The sequence below is a fragment of the Podarcis filfolensis genome (assembly GCF_964270895.1).
Source record: "Podarcis filfolensis genome assembly, chromosome: 1".
Taxonomy (NCBI): domain Eukaryota; kingdom Metazoa; phylum Chordata; class Lepidosauria; order Squamata; family Lacertidae; genus Podarcis; species Podarcis filfolensis.
In genome coordinates this window covers 71882173-71900512 of record NC_139604.1, presented here as the reverse complement: position 1 = coordinate 71900512, position 18340 = coordinate 71882173, and the positions used below count along the sequence as shown (strand labels likewise).

Sequence of the window (18340 nt, the reverse complement as noted above, 5' to 3'; positions counted from 1 at the left end):
TTTTTAAAGGATAATACTACTTTCCCTGAAACAACTGGAACTCTTCTTACGAACAAGACATAAACCATTTACCGTTACATACTAAAAACCCTTTATGTGCATTTCATTCGGTATGGAGTTGGTTTTGATAACATTTATGTATGTCTAGCTATGTGTTTGATGCAATACTTCTTGCACAAGCAGCCATCAAAGCTTGCCAAAAATGAATGCTTTACCTAAAGCTTACAGGGCACCCATTTATGGCAGTAAGAACACAAGAGCCTGCTGCATCAAGCCAGTGTCCCATCAAGTCCAGCATCCTGTTCTCACGGTGGCTAACCAGATGCCAGTAGGAAGCTGGAAGGTAGGACCTGAGTTCAAGAGCACTCTGTCCTCCTGCAGTAGTTTTCAAACTTTGTTTCAAAAGAACAGTGTGATTGCTCTGAAGGGTTTCCTCTATGAAGTAGCTTTTCCATTGCAGATTTTCCCCAGCTGCAGAGCATAATTTCAGTGGTCATAGAACAACTGTGATTATGTCTAAAAGGCCTAGCTGGTGTTAAGTTTCCAACAGATGGGATTTTCTTAGCAGACAAATGTACATGGAATGGATTCCCTGAAGAAACAAAATTTGAAAGCCACTATTTGGGTGCTTTATTTTTTCTCCACGTGACACTGTGGTCATATTAGTGATAAGCTTCCAAACAAGGTACATAATATATAGTGAGGGTCGCATGCACCCTGCAGTTGTGAGCTTTCATTCCACAGTACAGGTGAACAATAACACACTGCTCTGCACTGTCCAATTTAGCCACAATTCCAATACTGTCTCTTCGGAAGAGAGGAATCTCTCCTTATTTGCTTCCAAGCACTAGTTCCTTTTGTAAAGGAATTAAATAATAATAATTTAGAATCAGGACTCAAAAGCAGACCATGGAGACTGAAACCCAGTCTAAGAGCAGCTTGGATATTACTTAGGCAAGAATAGGGTGCCCAAGTCTCCGGCATTTGTGCAATGTCACATCTGAAACAAAGGTTCTGCAATGAAGCCTGCCCTATCATTGTACATGGAACATAGCTGTAAATCAGGGGTAGTCAACCTTTTTATACCTACTGACCACTAATGATCTTTCTTGATGTTAAAATTTCCTTACCGCCCACCAGTGCTCTATGGAAGGAGGATTCAGCTTGTGCCGTAGAACCCCCTACTGCCCATCTAGAATTCTGAAACACCCACTAGTGGGTGGCAGGGACCAGGGTGACAACCCCTGCTATAAATGAATATGAAGCACTAGGAACTTATGCAGCCTGTTCCTGATCAGCAATGAAATGTTCAAAGTCACTGTAAGTGCTCATATTTTTTCACCCATGTCTCTGCATTCCAACTCAGTCTGCAAAGATCCCCATGAGTTGGTAAGTTTATATTGCTTTACATATCTGATTTCTAAAGTACATCTACAGGGCTGCAATATTCAGGATCAGCAGGTGTACTGTTTCAGTTCTTCTGATCATCATAGTCCAGACATGTGGGGTGCTTCTGTCTGTACTACCACTGACGGGCAAAGCTGGCACAAAACCAAGAGGGGCTGCAAAGTCTCTATTGAGCCTTTCCAGACAGTAAGACGTTTTTCTCCCTTAGCACTAAACCATTATTGCATCTGAACACTTCCCTGGCAACCACAGGTGACCAGGAACTGCATGCAGGTGAGTCCATCAGTTGAAACATAGAGTGCTCCATTTGTCTGCTGAGCTCAGTACAGTAGCCAAGTGGGCTGCTAGAGGAGGGAAGCCCCTTCATCCATGCCCAGCATTGAAATACAGCTCTCTGCACCTTTTCTGCCAGCCTCCCGTAGGCTAGTAATTTGGGGTGGGGAGCAGGCTACCATCTTCTAGAGGGTATTTACAAGGTAGCACTAAACTCTTAGTGCTCCTGATCCAGCACATGAAAGAATATCCCACTTATAATGGAAGGAGATGATTTAGCTTCACTGTGGGGTGCTGCATAGCATAACCCTGTTCACTAAATTGCTTACAAGGGTAGATGTCTACTCCAGCATCAGAAGGGAAGAGTGCTTATCCTTGAGAGACAAGGAGAAGAGAAATAGCAAAAGGTTCATTAAATGGAAGGGTGTTGCTGTGGAAAGAAGAAGGAACTTTGATGATGTCTCCAGTTTGCATGGGGGATTAGAGCACAAGAATCTACTCTATACAGAATCAGAGCACACATTGACTGGCATTAATTTCCCATGTTTGTAGCAAGATGCTGAAGATGCTGGGGATTGATCCTGTGACACTTTGCATGTTCTATGTTCTAGACCCATGGTTCCCAACATGGGGCACCTGCCCCACAGAGGGCAATTTGATTTTTAAGGGGGGCAATTCGAGAATGAGTTATTAACAGTGAATGGCCTTTTAGGCTTCCTCCACGTGATAGGAGTTCACTTTTTGAATAATAAGAATTATATGTCATGGGGGGGGGGTCAGAATTTTAGAGATGCTTATGTGGGTCGTGGCCAAAAAAAGGTTGGGAAACACTGTTCTAGACGCTAGATGAATGATTCCCCGCTACAGTGATATAGCCACAGAATACTCCTCCTCTGCCATTAATCTTTTAAAAACAAAACTAAGAATTAAACTTAAAAACAGTTTATAAAATGGTGCATATAGCAGCACCAGAGATTTCTATCACTCACTGGACAGGTAGGCACTGTTTTGTACCAATGACACCAGTTAACATATCTTCCACACTGTATTCTCAATTTCATTGCTAGCTGGGGGAAGAATAGGCTTTCCCCAGTAACAAGTATTTGTCCACCACACAAACACCAGCTGCACATTTCTTCCTACAAATAAGGAGCTATAAAGCCCCAAAACTTGCATGTCTTTCCTTGTGACATTTTCCATGCTGAATGTTTTCAACAGAGAAAGTAGAAAAGCCTTAGATTTCAAGTGTCCATTTTAAATTAAATCCTTGCTCATTGTTGAGCAAGAGAGGCTGAATTAAGATGTGAAAAAAGAAAATAACTCAAGGAAGCATAAATTCTAACTCTCTTGCATCCAATTTACAGGGGCACAAAAAGATAGGTAAAGGTAAAGGTACCTCTGCCTGTACGGGCCAGTCTTGACAGACTCTAGGGTTGTGCGCTTATCTCACTCTATAGGCCGGGAGCCAGCGCTGTCCGCAGACACTTCCGGGTCACGTGGCCAGCGTGACAAGCTGCATCTGGCGAGCCAGCGCAGCACACGGAACGGCGTTTACTATCCCGCTGCTAAGCGGTCCCTATTTATCTACTTACACCCGGGGGTGCTTTCGAACTGCTAGGTTGGCAGGCGCTGGGACCGAACGACAGGAGCGCACCACGCCGCAGGGATTCAAACCGCCGACCATGCGATCGGCAAGTCCTAGGCGCTAAGGTTTTACCCACAGCGCCACCCGCGTCATTCACTATTTTTTTATTTCTCTTTCTCTGGAACAAGGTGGAAGACAACAGGCCATTGACATGAATGGTAATTGTGCAAGACCATAGCAAGACACTGTTTTAAGACACACAGTGTCTCATATTACAGAAGTCCCTTTGTGTCTAACAGGCTTTGTAAGCCTCAGTGTGATTATACAATATACCCTTATACACCCAAAGATTTCATTTTACAACCATAGCTGAGACCAGTACAAATGTATTTCTTAGGAACATATATTACACTAATATTTAGTTGAAGAATAAATGAGGGTATGCTATTTTTACCATTGAATTCCTTTCGTCTTTATAAACATGTCAGCTTTTATGTCATTATATATGAAAACTTTTCTATTTCCACTTTCTCATATCTTGTTTCAAACAGTGGAATAAGAAATCTGTGTCATTCCACTCTTTAAAAATGCTTGTGGCACAATGACCTGGTTTGGAGGACTGAGATTTCTGCCTGTACGTACACTCCTTTTACAGTGAGCCATGATTAAATCAAGAAGTCTTCAGCCACTGCTTCCCATTTCATCCCAAACAGGAAACTATGGTTACCAGCTTTGGAACAAACCAGGATCATAAACCAATTTTTAACTTGGCTTGCTCCAAAGCTGGTAACCATAGTTTCCTGTTTGGGATGAAATGGGAAACAGTGGCTGAACACTTCCTGATTTAATCATGGCTCACTGTTAAAAAGCTGGGGGGGGGGGGGAGAAAAGATTTCTGCATATTACAGCCAACGTAGAACAAATGTAGCCTTTTTTTAAGTGTTCATTTTTTAATACATCACTAGAGTTAGTGATAGACTTCAGACAGCTTATGAAAAAAGAATGAAGCAAATTCAAAGGATGCACCTACTAATGTCATGATAACTAAACTGAACCATTTCATCTGTCTTCTAATTATCAGATTCTGGGAACAAGAAACAGGAGCAGCACAGCTCCGTCTTGCAATGGCTAGCAGTTGCCTTGTGGATTTTTGGCTCCGCCCCCAAACAGTAAAACCTGCATTACAAGCTGCTTTTGAAATCCTTTTCAGCTCCTAAAAGAGTCTGCCAGGAGGCATGGGAAACTACTGTTTGAGAAATATGAGACTAAAGTTCACTGACTAGTTAAGATACCTTATTTTAAGCCCTGAAGACAGAGGTGTTGTTTTGCTAACAACCTCTCCCCCCAATATTATTAAAGCTATTCTGTAAAATAGCAGCAGGAGTTTGATTACAAACTAGCCAATATCTTAGCATCGAGTCTATAGATCATTGTTAACAAAGAGAAGATGCAGGTTCCTTTTGTTCAACATTATATTGGTTCCATCTCTTTGTTACTACAGAAATGTATTTGAGGCTAGATTTGCCAGACATGGCTTCTAATATTTAGCTAAATAGGTCAGGACTCAAATGGCTGTACCATTTTCTGCTTACACATTGGGGCTTTTTAAAATATATATACCTCCTTCCCGCACTAAGTCACCTCCCACCTCCCATGTTGTTCCTGAAGGAGCTGCCCAGAGCAGAATTCAATGTGGTGAAAAGTAAGAAGCACAAAAAGTAAGTAACGAGAACATATCATTTATATTTAGGAAGGTATTGTGATAGAAAGTCTGCCGCCTCAGGAAATGAAGAATTACTAAAGAGATCATGGCAAATTTGAGTGGGATGACAGTGGTTAGGGAAGAAGGTGGAGAGAGAGAATCCTCCATCAGAGATTTGGATACTTTTTCTTTCTCCCCCCCCCCCCCCCGGAAAGTTATATTTGGATCCTTGAAAAGAAAATGAATTGGAAACTGTGTATCTGAAGCAACTAAAAAGCTGCTTTATGTAAAAACAAAAAGCTATAATTGAAGGTGAACTTGTGGATCTAGGTGTAACCAGCTTTGCTCCCTGCTCGTAGTCAGAGTTACCTTCTTAATTATTCTTATTGCTTACTAATATTAATCCAGGCTAGGAAACAAAGGACTACAGAAAAGCCCCGATAAAATAAATATGATAAATTAAGAATAATCAACACAGCCAGAGAAAAAATTGAAAGCCGTGTCAATCCACAGAAAGAAAATTCAAATACATTTCAGGTATGATTTGTATCCAGGGATAATATTATTAATTATAAGTGCAGGTATTTCCATATGACTTGCTTGAAACGTATTCAAAATATGCAAGGTTTTCCAGTGCAAGTCTATATTTGTATATTCAGAAACAAGTCCCATAGATCAGGATGCAAAAGATAGCAGCCTCGCAGAACCAATTACAATGCATACATCTCAAGAAAAGCTGACTGAATGTTCTAGTGCTCCTCTTCTTTAGGCTCATGTTGATACTAGAATAAATTAGGATAGTATGTAAACTGTGTTGTGGCCTGAATCCATTCTTGGCACAGGCATATAAGCATCTATTCTGGGGAAAAACCTTATTCTAAAAAAAATAGTTCAGAAATTTGATTGTGTTTTTTCCCAAACTAACTGCAATTCTGATAAATTATTAGACCTAGTTTCAGACACCTTTTGACAATTCAAACTCAATCGGATTCATTGAGTTTATCAATGGAAATTAATTTCAGGCTACATGCAGAGTGAGTCTATTTTGATACACAGAAAATTTGAGGGAAATATAGCATTTCTTCCAACAACAGCCTCTGAGACGTAGTAAAGATGACTTCTTTAGGACTACGTGCAATCTTTTTTTTAAAAAAAATGCAATGCAATCCAATAATGTAAGTTGTGAATACAGTGAATGTGTGTATCATAAAAGTACACCTGCCACATAGCTGGGATTGCTTTGGCTTCCCGTTGAGTGGCTGCTACATAAATGGGTGAATTGAGCCTCTATATTTTGTTTTCAAATATTAACGTGTTACTGAAAGTCAGGATCCATAAGACTTGGATATGCCCAGTACAATTCGGCTTCTTCCTTTGAACAGCAGACCTGCATTCTATGAAGCTCTTGAAAATCTAGTCATATTTACAGTTTGAAATCAGTTGGCCATGAAGAACAGGCCTATTGGACAAGCAAAAAAAGTGGCAGAGTAAAAATAAGGTGGTAAAATCAGCAATCATAAAGACAACTGCAACCGTTTGTCAGAGGTTAGCCACTGGCCGTGCTGTGCCGTTTTCTCATGTCAAAAAGTTAGGCTCCTTCTCTGCTTCATCTGTAAAAAACTTTGAAACGCAAGTTTTGGAAACTGCTTTGAGGTGTTTTAACCATCAAGTGGCATATGAATTTTATGGAATAATAAAAGGTATAACGTTAATCCTTGATGAAAATCTTGCTTGCAGCTTACGAAGGATAGTTGGGCTGGTAGGACATTTTGGTTCATGGGCTAGGAGAGTAAGAACACAAATCTACTTATATATTACTAGTGTATCAGCTGTTCTATTCAGAAAATCAAAGCCATGTAACCTGGCTTTCCCAGCATTCATGCTACCTGAAGGTTCACAGTTCTGCACAGAGCATCATTGTAAGGAAACACACAGCGCTGTTGCTAGCCAGTTTTACCACCTGAAGAGCTGAGCTTGTACTTGGCCTTTTAAGAGTTTCTTTTTAGCCCTGTCAGAATACAATGATCTGAAGGTGCATGATGCAGAAACCTCACTGAAGCCAAGTCTGTTTGCTTCTGGTCAGCATCTTGAGGAGACGATATAGGAACCCATGTATGGCAAGTTCCATGGTGGAAAAAAGGGAGGGGGCTGGTGTAAATAAATTTCTAGCAGAATATTTAAGACTGATATATGATAGTCTGAGTAAGCAGTTTTTGTTTTCCAGTGAACAGATAAGAAGAGACAGGGCAGTGTTCCACTGAACAGATGAGGAAGATGAGATGGTTCTATCTCACTAGCACCTACGAAATCCCACAAGTCTTATTGGTCCTCCACAACTTTGCCATGGTACTGCTTTGCAATTTGAAATCCACTACATCATTGGATGCAGTACTTCCAACAATGTTTAGCTAACAAAGGCAATAGACTAAATAGATTTTCTGTCCTTGTTAAGACTATCAATCCCTCAGCGCTCGTGAACCCAAAAGGATCCCATAAAGCTTTGAAGACATACTCATCCACTTTGAAAGCTATTCAGTCAATAGCCTAATTGGCTAGCAATATAGGAAGTTGGCTTATTAGCCACTGACATGGTTGTTGCTATGTGTCCTTCCCCACCATTTTCTGATTAGAATTTCGCAGAGCTTGAGCCAGAAAATGGGAGTAAGAGTACCAATGAGTCTCGATTCACACCAAAGAGCACAGAACTCTGCATAATCATTTCTATAACACTAGCTGTGATAACAGCAACTCCTTCCCAATTGCTGTTGCATCTCCAAAGTCAGCTGAATTGTTTTTAGTGATGAATGGTTTAATTGACCCAGGATGTCTTCATTCTTAGCAGTTTTCAGCTTTCTGTAATATTGATTTTCACTTGCGAGTTGCAGCTCAAGTACAAAATCAAGAACATCAGCACTCTGGTTATGACTCATTGTCTTGAAATATTTTTCAGTCTCTTCACCCCTGCACAGTGTAAAAAAATATGTACTTGGCTGTATAACAATAACCATCTGAAATTTGACTGATGAATGCCACTTGAGTTTGAGACTTCATTTGGCCGGGCTAGAGTGCTGGCTACAAGCCATGATTTGGCAGAGTGGTTCTTTCATTCCTCTCAATAAGAACCAAGAAACTAAAAACTGTCAACCCACTTGCAATGGTCACTGTAGGATCCCATTTTGTCCCTTATCTTCTTCAATGTGTGTATGACGATTCTGGCCCGCTTTCAAGTGTGGGAAAGATAATCGAGAGCACATTTCACCAGTGCTTCAGTGTCTGAACTACTCTTTTTGGGCACAATCACAATTCAAGCTGATTACTGTCAAGTCTTAAATAATCCAGGACAGCATTAGACTGACTATACTCCCAGATAATTTTGGATGTCTTTCAGTGGCTGGGAATAGGTTGGTATGAGAATCTGCATAAATTTCACAGTAAAATGTGTCCCTTTCAGGGAACAATAGAATTATTATCAAAGGAACAATGATTAGTAGACAGAGATAGGATAGTAGGAGGATAAAGTTATGACAAGTTTCTAAGTACTTTATGGAGAGTTAATGAAAACCAATAATTTTCTCTACTGCAAGTTTTAAAAAGAAAAACCACCAAAAAATTATGCAACTAACATAGCACACTTGTTTATGAACTTGGCAAACAACTGTTAATCTGTATTCTCTACATTATGGTAGAGTAATGGTTATAAGTTACGGTTTGGCTATTTTGGAAAAGTCTTCTCAGAAGCATTTTCATTGCCAATACTGTATTTCTGTGTGATCTTTTAAGTTTTCCTTGTTTCTTAATGCAGCCTTCTATTCATTCTGCCAATTTAGGACACTTTTCCGTAATAAGAACATGGTTTTCTTACTATAACTTCACCTACATAGCATCTTGACTTGGATTTCCTTCCAAACTGTGCATGTTATCTCTTCAGTTTTAATGCAAACGTCATTTTCTTTGCAGCATCCAAAACAAGCAAAAAACAAAACACAACAACCTTTCTTTTTCTTTTACTGAACCATGGAGATTAATTTTATAATGGAAACTTCGTCCATTTTTAAAAATCAAGTCTACAGAATTGCGATATAGTCAGATGGCTTGCCCTTCTTTCCACCTGAGAACAGCATCAACTTCAATCTCTCTCTTTGGATGGAACACTTATCCTAAAGGTGTCCCAACTCAAGAGCTTGACATCATGTCAATTTGGACATTTTTGAAGTTGCTGACTGTTATTTTCTGGCATTCTCTATTTTTGCTGGAGCCGTTTTTTGGAGCCAGGCCAGTTAACTTTCTAGGTCTTCTCTTCCTTTGGCAGTGTTCAACACCACATTGTGTAGGCATAAATTTAAGAATTCTGTCACTACAAATAGAATCCAACGTCATCTTACGAACTAGTCAATCGAAAAGGATGATGGAGATTAGCGTATGAATCTGTATAAATTTCACAGCAGAATGTGTCCCTTTCAGCAAACAAGAGAATGATTATCTAAGGAATAATGTATCTTGGGAAGATCATTTAAGGACTTTGATGGCAATAGTCATCTCAAACAATAAGAGATAGGCTTGATGAGAGAGAGAGAGAGAGAGAGAGAGAGAGAGAGAGAGAGAGAGAGAAAGAAAGAATGCTTATCATTATGATCTGTATCAGAAGATTTCCCACACAAGACTCTGTTTTCTAGCAATTTAGCACTCACTGTAAACAATATTATAATTTAGAGGGTCTGAGCTTCTTATAGATACTCATTTTCAAAAGCATCCAAAAAATAGTCTGCCATTTAAAGAGTTATAGGCTGGCGATAACCCAGTCAGGAATACTGGCCAAGGGAGAAAAGTGAAGGGTAAGTTTTACACACCTAGAGTTTTAAAACCTACTTTGACCCTTGTGGAAAAGTAAAAATTATCCAAGATTTGTTTGTAAACTCTAAATGCGACAAAAAGCAAAATGACACCGAGAATGACATGCTATTTATTTTGAGGGGAGGGTGGAATTGTGTTGTTGTACTCCAAACTATGTGAGTTCAGCACAAGTAAAATTGTTTACTGACATTAAAACTGTTTCTGCTTAGGCTCTGCATGTGTAATGATGTATATCAATTATATGCAGGTTTACAGACTGGTGGGGAAATTGTTACATGTATTTAGTCCTCTTGTGGTAATTCAGCAGTAGAGGGCTGGATGCCAACCCAAGCCCGATTCAGAGGCACATATACGTACCCTCAGCAGCCAGGGAAGGCAGGCATGCCACTTACATATTCATGCACTCAACAGGAAATAGACAAGAGCCTGCACACAGGTGCACACAGAGCAGGGGAAGGGTGGACTCAGCAGACAAAAACACACATTCACTTAGCAGTGCTCTTGCTCTCAAGCAGGGTCTACCCCTGCCCCAGCACTTTCCTGCCTCTTCTTGCCATTGGAGAAAGGCCCCTTTGGTGTGACACCACTGTTAGATCTTCTTCCTGTTTTCTAGCCTTCTAAGACCTAACAATGGCGACAACCTTTTAAGAACAGTGCCATCCCAGGGGGCAGAAGGGCCCTTTAGTAAAAAGATAGAGGTGCCACCTTTCTCTGCAATGGGGGGGGGGAGAGAACAGCACCACCCATTTACATTTTTTAAACTGCAGCCAGGTTATTGGTGACTTTTCTGGACTAAAAAATTACTTGGGATGTGTGGATGAACCATGTGTTAGCCATGGCATGGAAGACCAGAAATGTCTTCTAAATGAGAAGCTTGGAACCCATCTGTCAACACTGGTCAAAGGTTCTACTAATTCAACACAGAGACAATAATTTGAGCAAACACTTAAAAGTCACACTGAACATTTGTTCTTTTATATTAGTTTTGTTTCTCTTACGAAATGGGCAAAAGAATGAGGTTACCACCTACCTGTAGTGGTTAACAATGTACCTCACATAGGCAAATCACATTTTTAGAGGGTATGTTAAGAATATGGTAGAACCCATGGTAGAAATCAACATATCAGGCATCGGGCAGGTAGTGTGATGATTAGATATATGCTTATTTGTGAAGTGCTATAGCTACAGCAGTTCAAGGTGAACAGATATTCAGTAGAAATTTGTCTTTGGAGCACAGGAGCAAAAGACACAAACATGCTCTATACCTTTCACAAAGAGATCAAAGAAGATTCAAAACGCTTTTGAGAGAAGGACCAAAAGCAGATGGAGAAGTGAGACATTGGGAGTCAGGGAGAGAACAAGTTCGGTAGAAACTTAAGTCTATTGTGGCTCTCATTGTGTGTGTATTTAGAGCTTGCTATTGGTATAGAATACCTCTCCCAGGTGAAGACATACCCTAGAATTCAGAGGTACACGAAGGGGGTATTCAATCAGGAAAATCTTAGGAATACAAGTGGATATTAAACCAAAGGAAACAGAAGCTTCAACATGCTTGGAAATTAAGCAGCTTTAAGCACAGCAATGAAGCTTGGTAAACAGCTTCACATATACAGCCTATTTTATTACTGGGTCAGAAGAAGTAATGATCAATTTACACTTTAGGGGTCTGTATCACATTTCCCCATACACCCTCCCCAATCCTTTCCCCTTTTGGATGCCTTTCTGTATACTGAAAATGATCCTTTCTCCATTTGAAAGCACCAACAGAACTATGTTTTGACCTTTTCCAAAAAACATCATGGGACATAAGGACTAAACCCCACCCAACTTTCATTTGTATATTAAGGATTCTGGACTTTTATCAGAAATTCACTGCTCCCACTCCCCAGTCTTCTATCAAACTTTTATAGCTGAAGGAGAATCTCCACCCCCATCGTTCGGCTCAGACACCGAGGTCCAGTTCCGAGGGCCTTCTAGCAGCTCCCTCACTGCGAGAAGTTACAGGGAACCAGGAAGAGGGCCTTCTTGGTAGTTGCATCCACTCCGTACAGCATCCTCCCATCAGATGTCAAACTGATAAACAATTACACAACTTTCTGAAGACATCTGAAGGCAGCCATGTAGCAGGAATTGTTAATGTTTGATGTCTCACTGTTTTTGTATTATGTTGGAAGCCACCCAGTCTGGAGCACTCCAGTCTGATGGGTGGAGTGTAATTTTTTATCATCATCATCATCATTATCCTCAAGCTGCTAGGGGTGTGGGGCTTTTACAGAACTATGAAATGTATTATTTTTGGAAACCACTCTGAGCTTTTACTACAGCCAAATAAATACAATGGATATAAATGCTTGCTGCTCACCACTTTGTACTGGCCTTGAAGAAGTGCTTTTCCTCCTGTACCTTGTCCCTGCAATCCCTTTCCCTTGTGTCTTTTTAGTTTCTAAGTCCTACAGCAGGACCACCCCCTCTATTTGAGGAATAATTACTTAATACTATAAAAACAAAATCGGTTAAAAAGCTATTTTGTGTTTCACTTTAAAAAGTTATGCTGTTGAAATTTCATTGACTTCTAAAAACCTTATTTTTAAAAAATCACATTTCTGCTTTTGCACAAATAAATATTTGCCTCTATCGCCTTGGCTATTCAGAAAAGCAATACAGCAGGGGTAGGCAGTCTAAGGCCCAATCACCTTCTCAATCCAGCCTGCAGATGGTCCGGGAATCAGCGTTTTTTACATGAGTAGAATGTGTCCTTTTATTTAAAATGCATCTCTAATTTATTTATGGGGCACAGGAATTCGTTCATTTATTTTTTCAAAATATAGTCCGGCAACGGCTGAAAAAGGTTGCTTATCCCTGCAATAGAGTTTGGCCAGACTAACAAACCATGCAACTAATTCTCTGCAGCTAATGTGCTTTGTGCATATGCTTTCTGAAAACAGCAGCCTGCATGCTCCATGGTGAATGAACTTTAAGTACCAAGGGGCCTTCCCAAAGCAATTTGTAATTTGCCACTTGGGGGAGTGGGGGGTACTGTTAAAAAAAAATCCACCAGTGTGTGCAAACCCTTGCACTCACCTGTAAGCAGTTCTTTGGGTCCTGCTCCTTCCCTGAAATATTACACATATGCACAGGTGGTTATGTCCCACTGATTTTCAGTTGGACATACAATACAGAACTTTGCAAAATTGCAGTCCCCATTTCCTGCAAGTGTTCTAAATGTAATGTCCTCTTATCAATGTGGCTGGGATTCAACTAACTAGTCCCATCAGCAAAATTCTGTGCAAAGACTTCCACCAGCACAACGGGCTTTTTTCTCTTTCTCCTTTTCCTGTGTGCCCTGAAATTTGCAGGGGAGGAGGGGAAGAATTGGGCGAATCTCCAGAACAGCATACAGGGGGAAAGGGGGAGGGTGGGTGTTCCATCTGGCAAGCTGAAAATCTTGGGCTGACAGGACTGCCATATTACTATGCTGAATTCCTCTCCCTGTTTCAAAGTACAGCTGTACTCCTGAACTAAAGCAACTTCACATTTGGGCATTATGCAAAACAAGTTAAACCACCTGGTTTCTGAAAATACTATTATTTTGATGCTAGATCCCTTTTCGAGCTAGCCTTCCCTTCTCCCATATCTGGCCTTCCCAAATCATTTTCCTTCTCTTCTGGGTACATGCTCCGCACAAATTCCTAGTTTCTTGTTATTATATTTAACTTTATCCACCTTTCTGAACTAGGCTACACCTGTTGTGGATTCTTCCTCATGCACATTACTTTTCTGCTGTAGTTTTCATCAAATATCAGATCTCTCCGCTGCCATTACAATTCCTGTGCCTTATGCTATACCACTGTCCCAAGTCTGTAAAATCTCCTCTTTATAACTCTGCTAGAGATAGCGCAGGATAGTACGCACCCCGGAAATTATCTCTTTCAGCTTCTGCCTTCTGGAAGAAGGTATAGGGTTATAAAGGCCAGGACTAGCCGCCTGAGAAACAGTTTCTATGCAAATGCAATTCTGGTTCTAAACACAGCATAAGGGGTCTCTATAGTAAAGTGTATTTTAAAATGGGGTTTCAGAGTTTTTAGGGGTTTTTGAATGTTTTATGTAGTTTTTCAATTTCATTGTTCTGCATGGGACAATGACAATAAAGATATCGTATATATCTTATATCGTTGCCCTCTCTTCTGTCCACACTTCTTACTGCAACCTGCTTCAAATTCAAAACATTGAGAGGAGAAAAAAAAAAAACTTTCCTCCCCCATGTGAATGCAGTGTAAAAGATGAATTTGCTGCTTATGCCATTTTGTTATTACTTTATTAATAATTATTACTGTTCTTATTATTATTATTTTGCTTTTATCATTGATTTGTTTTTACAGTCTTGTAAACCACCCAGGTAAAATTTACTGAAGTTAAGTTTATAGAGTAACAAATACACATATCCCACTTTCACTCCATTAAGCAGATTTTGTATTGTTTCAAAAGCCTGCTAATCTAGTTTTATCAGCTGCGATAATAGGGCTGAAGAAATGTGGGCCGAGCATGTACTAAAGGAGGAAAAGACGACTGCAGAGAAACTGAATTAATTATTTGCATCTACTTTCACTACAGAACATGTCGGGCAGATAGATGTTTGTCTAAAGAACTGAGGAACATGATGGCAAGAAATGAAGTTCTATGCTCTATTTAAAAAAACAAAAAATTATCAACCCAAGAATTCTTAAAAGAATCCAAATGTGGAATTGCTGATTATCTAACCAAAATAAATTGCTGCCAAGATTGAGTAGTTTCTAGTCCTCAAATATGGAGACCAATTATTAGCAATACTAACAATAAACATCTTTTTTAAAAAGAGAAAAAGAAAAAGCAAGAACAAGGAAGAATTATAGGCCACTTAGCTTAATGTTGGTCACTCTGGGGCAAACTGATGGAAAGCATTAAAATGACCAAATGTACAGAACAGGGGTGGGGGAAACCTCCAAGCTCATGGGCCAATCTTGGTCCACCCTTGAATGCTCTTCAAAAAGTCTGTGGACAACGTGGAGCCAAGAATCCCAGATGGTTTTCATATTTGATAGATTTACTGCAGATTAACCAGAGATTTTAAAGGCAACACACAAACCTTCCTCAGGGAATTTTTTAAATATTATCACTGAATGGATGGGGAGATTGATAACCATTATGGATTAAATAAAGACAACTGACATGATACCCAAAAGGTATTTTTTTTTCATGTTAGAGAAAATGTTGTAAATTCAAATATACAAGCAGAAATTGATGGGAAGGCGACTAGAAAAAGAAAGAAACCTGACTGGCTCAGAGCTTTAAAAAACTGGAAGAGTTGAAATTCCAAAGGAAATCAGGAGAAAGATTTAGCAGGCACTTTTTTCTACAAGAAGTGAGACAAGAGATAGATAAGCAATTTAGAAAATGTATAACATGTATTGTTATGAAATGCAAATGTTTGTGTTGGGAGATGTGGCCAAAACCAAGATTATGCTCATGTGGAATGCAGAAAAGTATACAGGGAGAATTTTTGTAGCAAAGAGTAAAAACAGAATACTCTATGGACACAATAGTTGTTAATGTAATATTGAGGAATGTAATATTGAAGAATGTAATGTAATATTGAGGAAGCAGGGAGAAAAACTAAAGAATTGATTAGAAACAGACTGACAAGACATTAGAAGGGTTACTTTCTCTCCCATTTCTCTTTCAGCTCCAATTCTGGCAAACTACACTGACTTCCAATTAATTTCCAGGCTAAATTCAAGGTGCTGGCTTTGACCTATAAATACTTTTTGTGTCTCAGGATCCCAATACTCTAAGGACTGACTCTTTGCAATATAAACCAACCCATACCCTTGGTCCTTCTTCATATACCCACTCCAAGGAAGGTGCAGGAGGTGTAAAAACAAGAGCAGGCCTTTCCAGTGATGGTTCTCCACTTATGGGCTGCTTTCCCCAAGGAGCTATGCCTGGGGCCATCATTATGTATCTTTAGGTGCCGGAGGAGGGGAGTATTTCTTGTCAGGCCTTTGGTTTTGATTATATGTGGCCTTTTCTGTGTGAGATATGTTAGTCCTACTCTCTTATACCGTGGTACCTCTAGTTACGAACTTAATTCATTCCGGAGGTCCGTTCTTAACCTGAAACTGTTCTTAACTAGAGGTGTGCTTTCACTAATGGGGCCTCTTGCTGCTGCTGCGCCGCCAGCACACGATTCCCGTTCTCATCCTGGGGCAAAGTTCTCAACTTGAGGTAACTCTTCCAGGTTACTGGAGTCTGTAACCTGAAGCGCTTTTAACCTGAGGCATTTGTAACTCAAGGTACCACTGTAAATATAATATTCGGCTTTTACTGTTTGAATTTTATACTGTTTTCATGCTGTTTTATTTTTTGCAAGTCTCTTAGAGTTACCTTCTTCTTTAAAAAAGTAAGCAGTAAGTTCAAATAATGAGAAGAGCTTTTCAAATTAATTCCACTGGACTTTTACAAAGATCCCCTGGAAAAGCAAAGTGTGCGTTCAAGTTGCCACTTTCACTGACTTTTGTGGGTGGGGGGACAACTGATCTAGGGAAAGGAGTGTGAAGTAACCGGAGAGAGGGGTGCCTATGGCGTTTGCTCAAAAATACAAATGAGCCCACAGGCCAAACAAGGTTGATGTCTCCAACACAGACCACTGTTTCTAAATCTGGACCAACTAATTTCTTATTATAATTAAGTTTTTTTATTGTATTTTATGTAAAAATGAATATATCAGAAGTCTCTTTCCAGCCATGCCACACAAGGAACTTGTTTTAGAAAGTGGTTAAAAGAATTCAATTCTTTTGATTACATATAATATGAAGTTTAGAACACTAATAATTGCAATGGTGGTTGACAAAGAAAAAATAAGGATTTGAACAAAAAACTACTTTGATATTAAAGTCATTTCTGACAAGAGCTTTTTCTGAAAATATATGCACACACTCTCTCATCAACCTTTATCTGCAGTAATTTATTTGGAACCTATTTTCAGATTTTGAAAATACTCTGGACAAGGTGCTACATGGACTTTCTACATGTGCATACACACACACAAAGATACAAGTATGCACGCACACACACACACACACACACACACACACACAATAGTCTGACTAGCACCTCTGAGGTTCTATGACAGATGTTGATAGCAGCCAAGCCTACAAATAAAAACAAAATGATTTAATGGAGCCAGTATATGGTTTAGTCATCAACTGAGGGGGGGGGGGGTAGGAAAGGAAATTGGAGGGAGGAAGAAATGAATCTCCTTGAACCCATACAGCTAATATTGAGTATCCTAGAAGAAAAGGAGGATGGAATATATGCTATGAAATTAAAGGAAGAAGAGGGAAAAAATGACACCTTTTCCCATTTCTTCTCTCCAGAACTCCTTTCCCCCCAGAAAAAACCCTCCTTGCTTATGTAGCCATCAAGTGTTAAGGTTCAGGTCTAGCAGCCCAAGGCAAAGTTCTTGGAGCAAAGAAGTCTAAGCTGATGAGGCAGGAGAGAAAAAATTACGAATGACAAATTATTTACAAATAGTTTATGTAAACAAAATTCACAAGCCACTACAGTCATACCTCGTTGCGAATTTGATCCGTTCTGGAGGCACGTTCGCAACCCACAGCGTTCGCAGCCTGAAGCGCTGCGTCTGCGCACGCGCTATGCAATTCGGCACATCTGCACATGTGCGGAAACCCAGAAGTAACGGTACTTCTGGGGTTCGGCACGATCCACAACCCGGAAATGCGCAATCCGCAGCGTTCGTAACCCGAGGTATGACTGTATCTATACTTAGAAAAAATAACAATACCCAACTATTTCTGGAGACTTCTACTCTGCACCATAACAAGCAACTCATAGGGAGCAGTGCAGCTATAAGCCCCTAAATGAATTGTGTGGCATGGGAAGATGAGAAATTTCATTTGCTCCTCTCTGGATAGAATCACATGACCAGCAGCTGAAAACAGGCTAAAGACAAAAAAATGGGGGGGGGGGCGCTTTGGACTCAGAACAATTCTACTATTTTGGTAAGGAGTGTTCAAGGGACACAGACAATCTGAAGGCACTGGATAAAATGAAGCAAGCTGGAGCTCAAATGAAAGGCCACTTAAGAACAAAGTGTATGAAAAAGAAAGTTTAGTTTCTCTTCCCCACGTACAACTGAAGAGCTTTTCAATTTTCATTTTTCACATTGCTTTTAAAGCTCTGCAAGTTTAAATGAAAAGCCAATAGGCCACTTCTCATTTAAGTGTTTAGGTATCATACATGTAAGAAGTAGCAGTGCAAAAGGTGAAATTAAAAAGGAGTTATAATTTCAGCCCCATCCTTTAACTAGGTATTATGCCAGATATGCTTAGCTCAGAAGAGTTGGTCTCCAATACTGAATATGATTAGCTATTAGCTTTTAGCTCACTACCTTTAGTGGCAAAGTTTATTGCAAAGATATATTATATTGGAGTCCAATGACTCCAATGTTTTCAGAAATATTGGGT

The 18340-nt window shown here is 39.8% G+C and overlaps 1 protein-coding gene across 2 annotated transcripts in view; it reads right to left on the bottom strand.

Moving 5' to 3' along the window:
* The window catches only part of CSTF3 (cleavage stimulation factor subunit 3), a 55456-nt gene that overhangs the window by 17330 nt on the left and 19786 nt on the right, over positions 1-18340 (bottom strand). The window contains exon 1 of one of the 2 annotated variants that reach the window (XM_083598520.1): positions 12900-12962. The exons of the other annotated variant lie outside the window; for it this stretch is intronic. Within the exon in view, the coding sequence (XP_083454646.1) occupies positions 12900-12947 (48 nt within the window). The 5' untranslated portion in view covers positions 12948-12962. Of the gene's footprint in view, positions 1-12899; positions 12963-18340 lie in introns of those variants that run through there. 2 annotated transcript variants of the gene reach the window in all.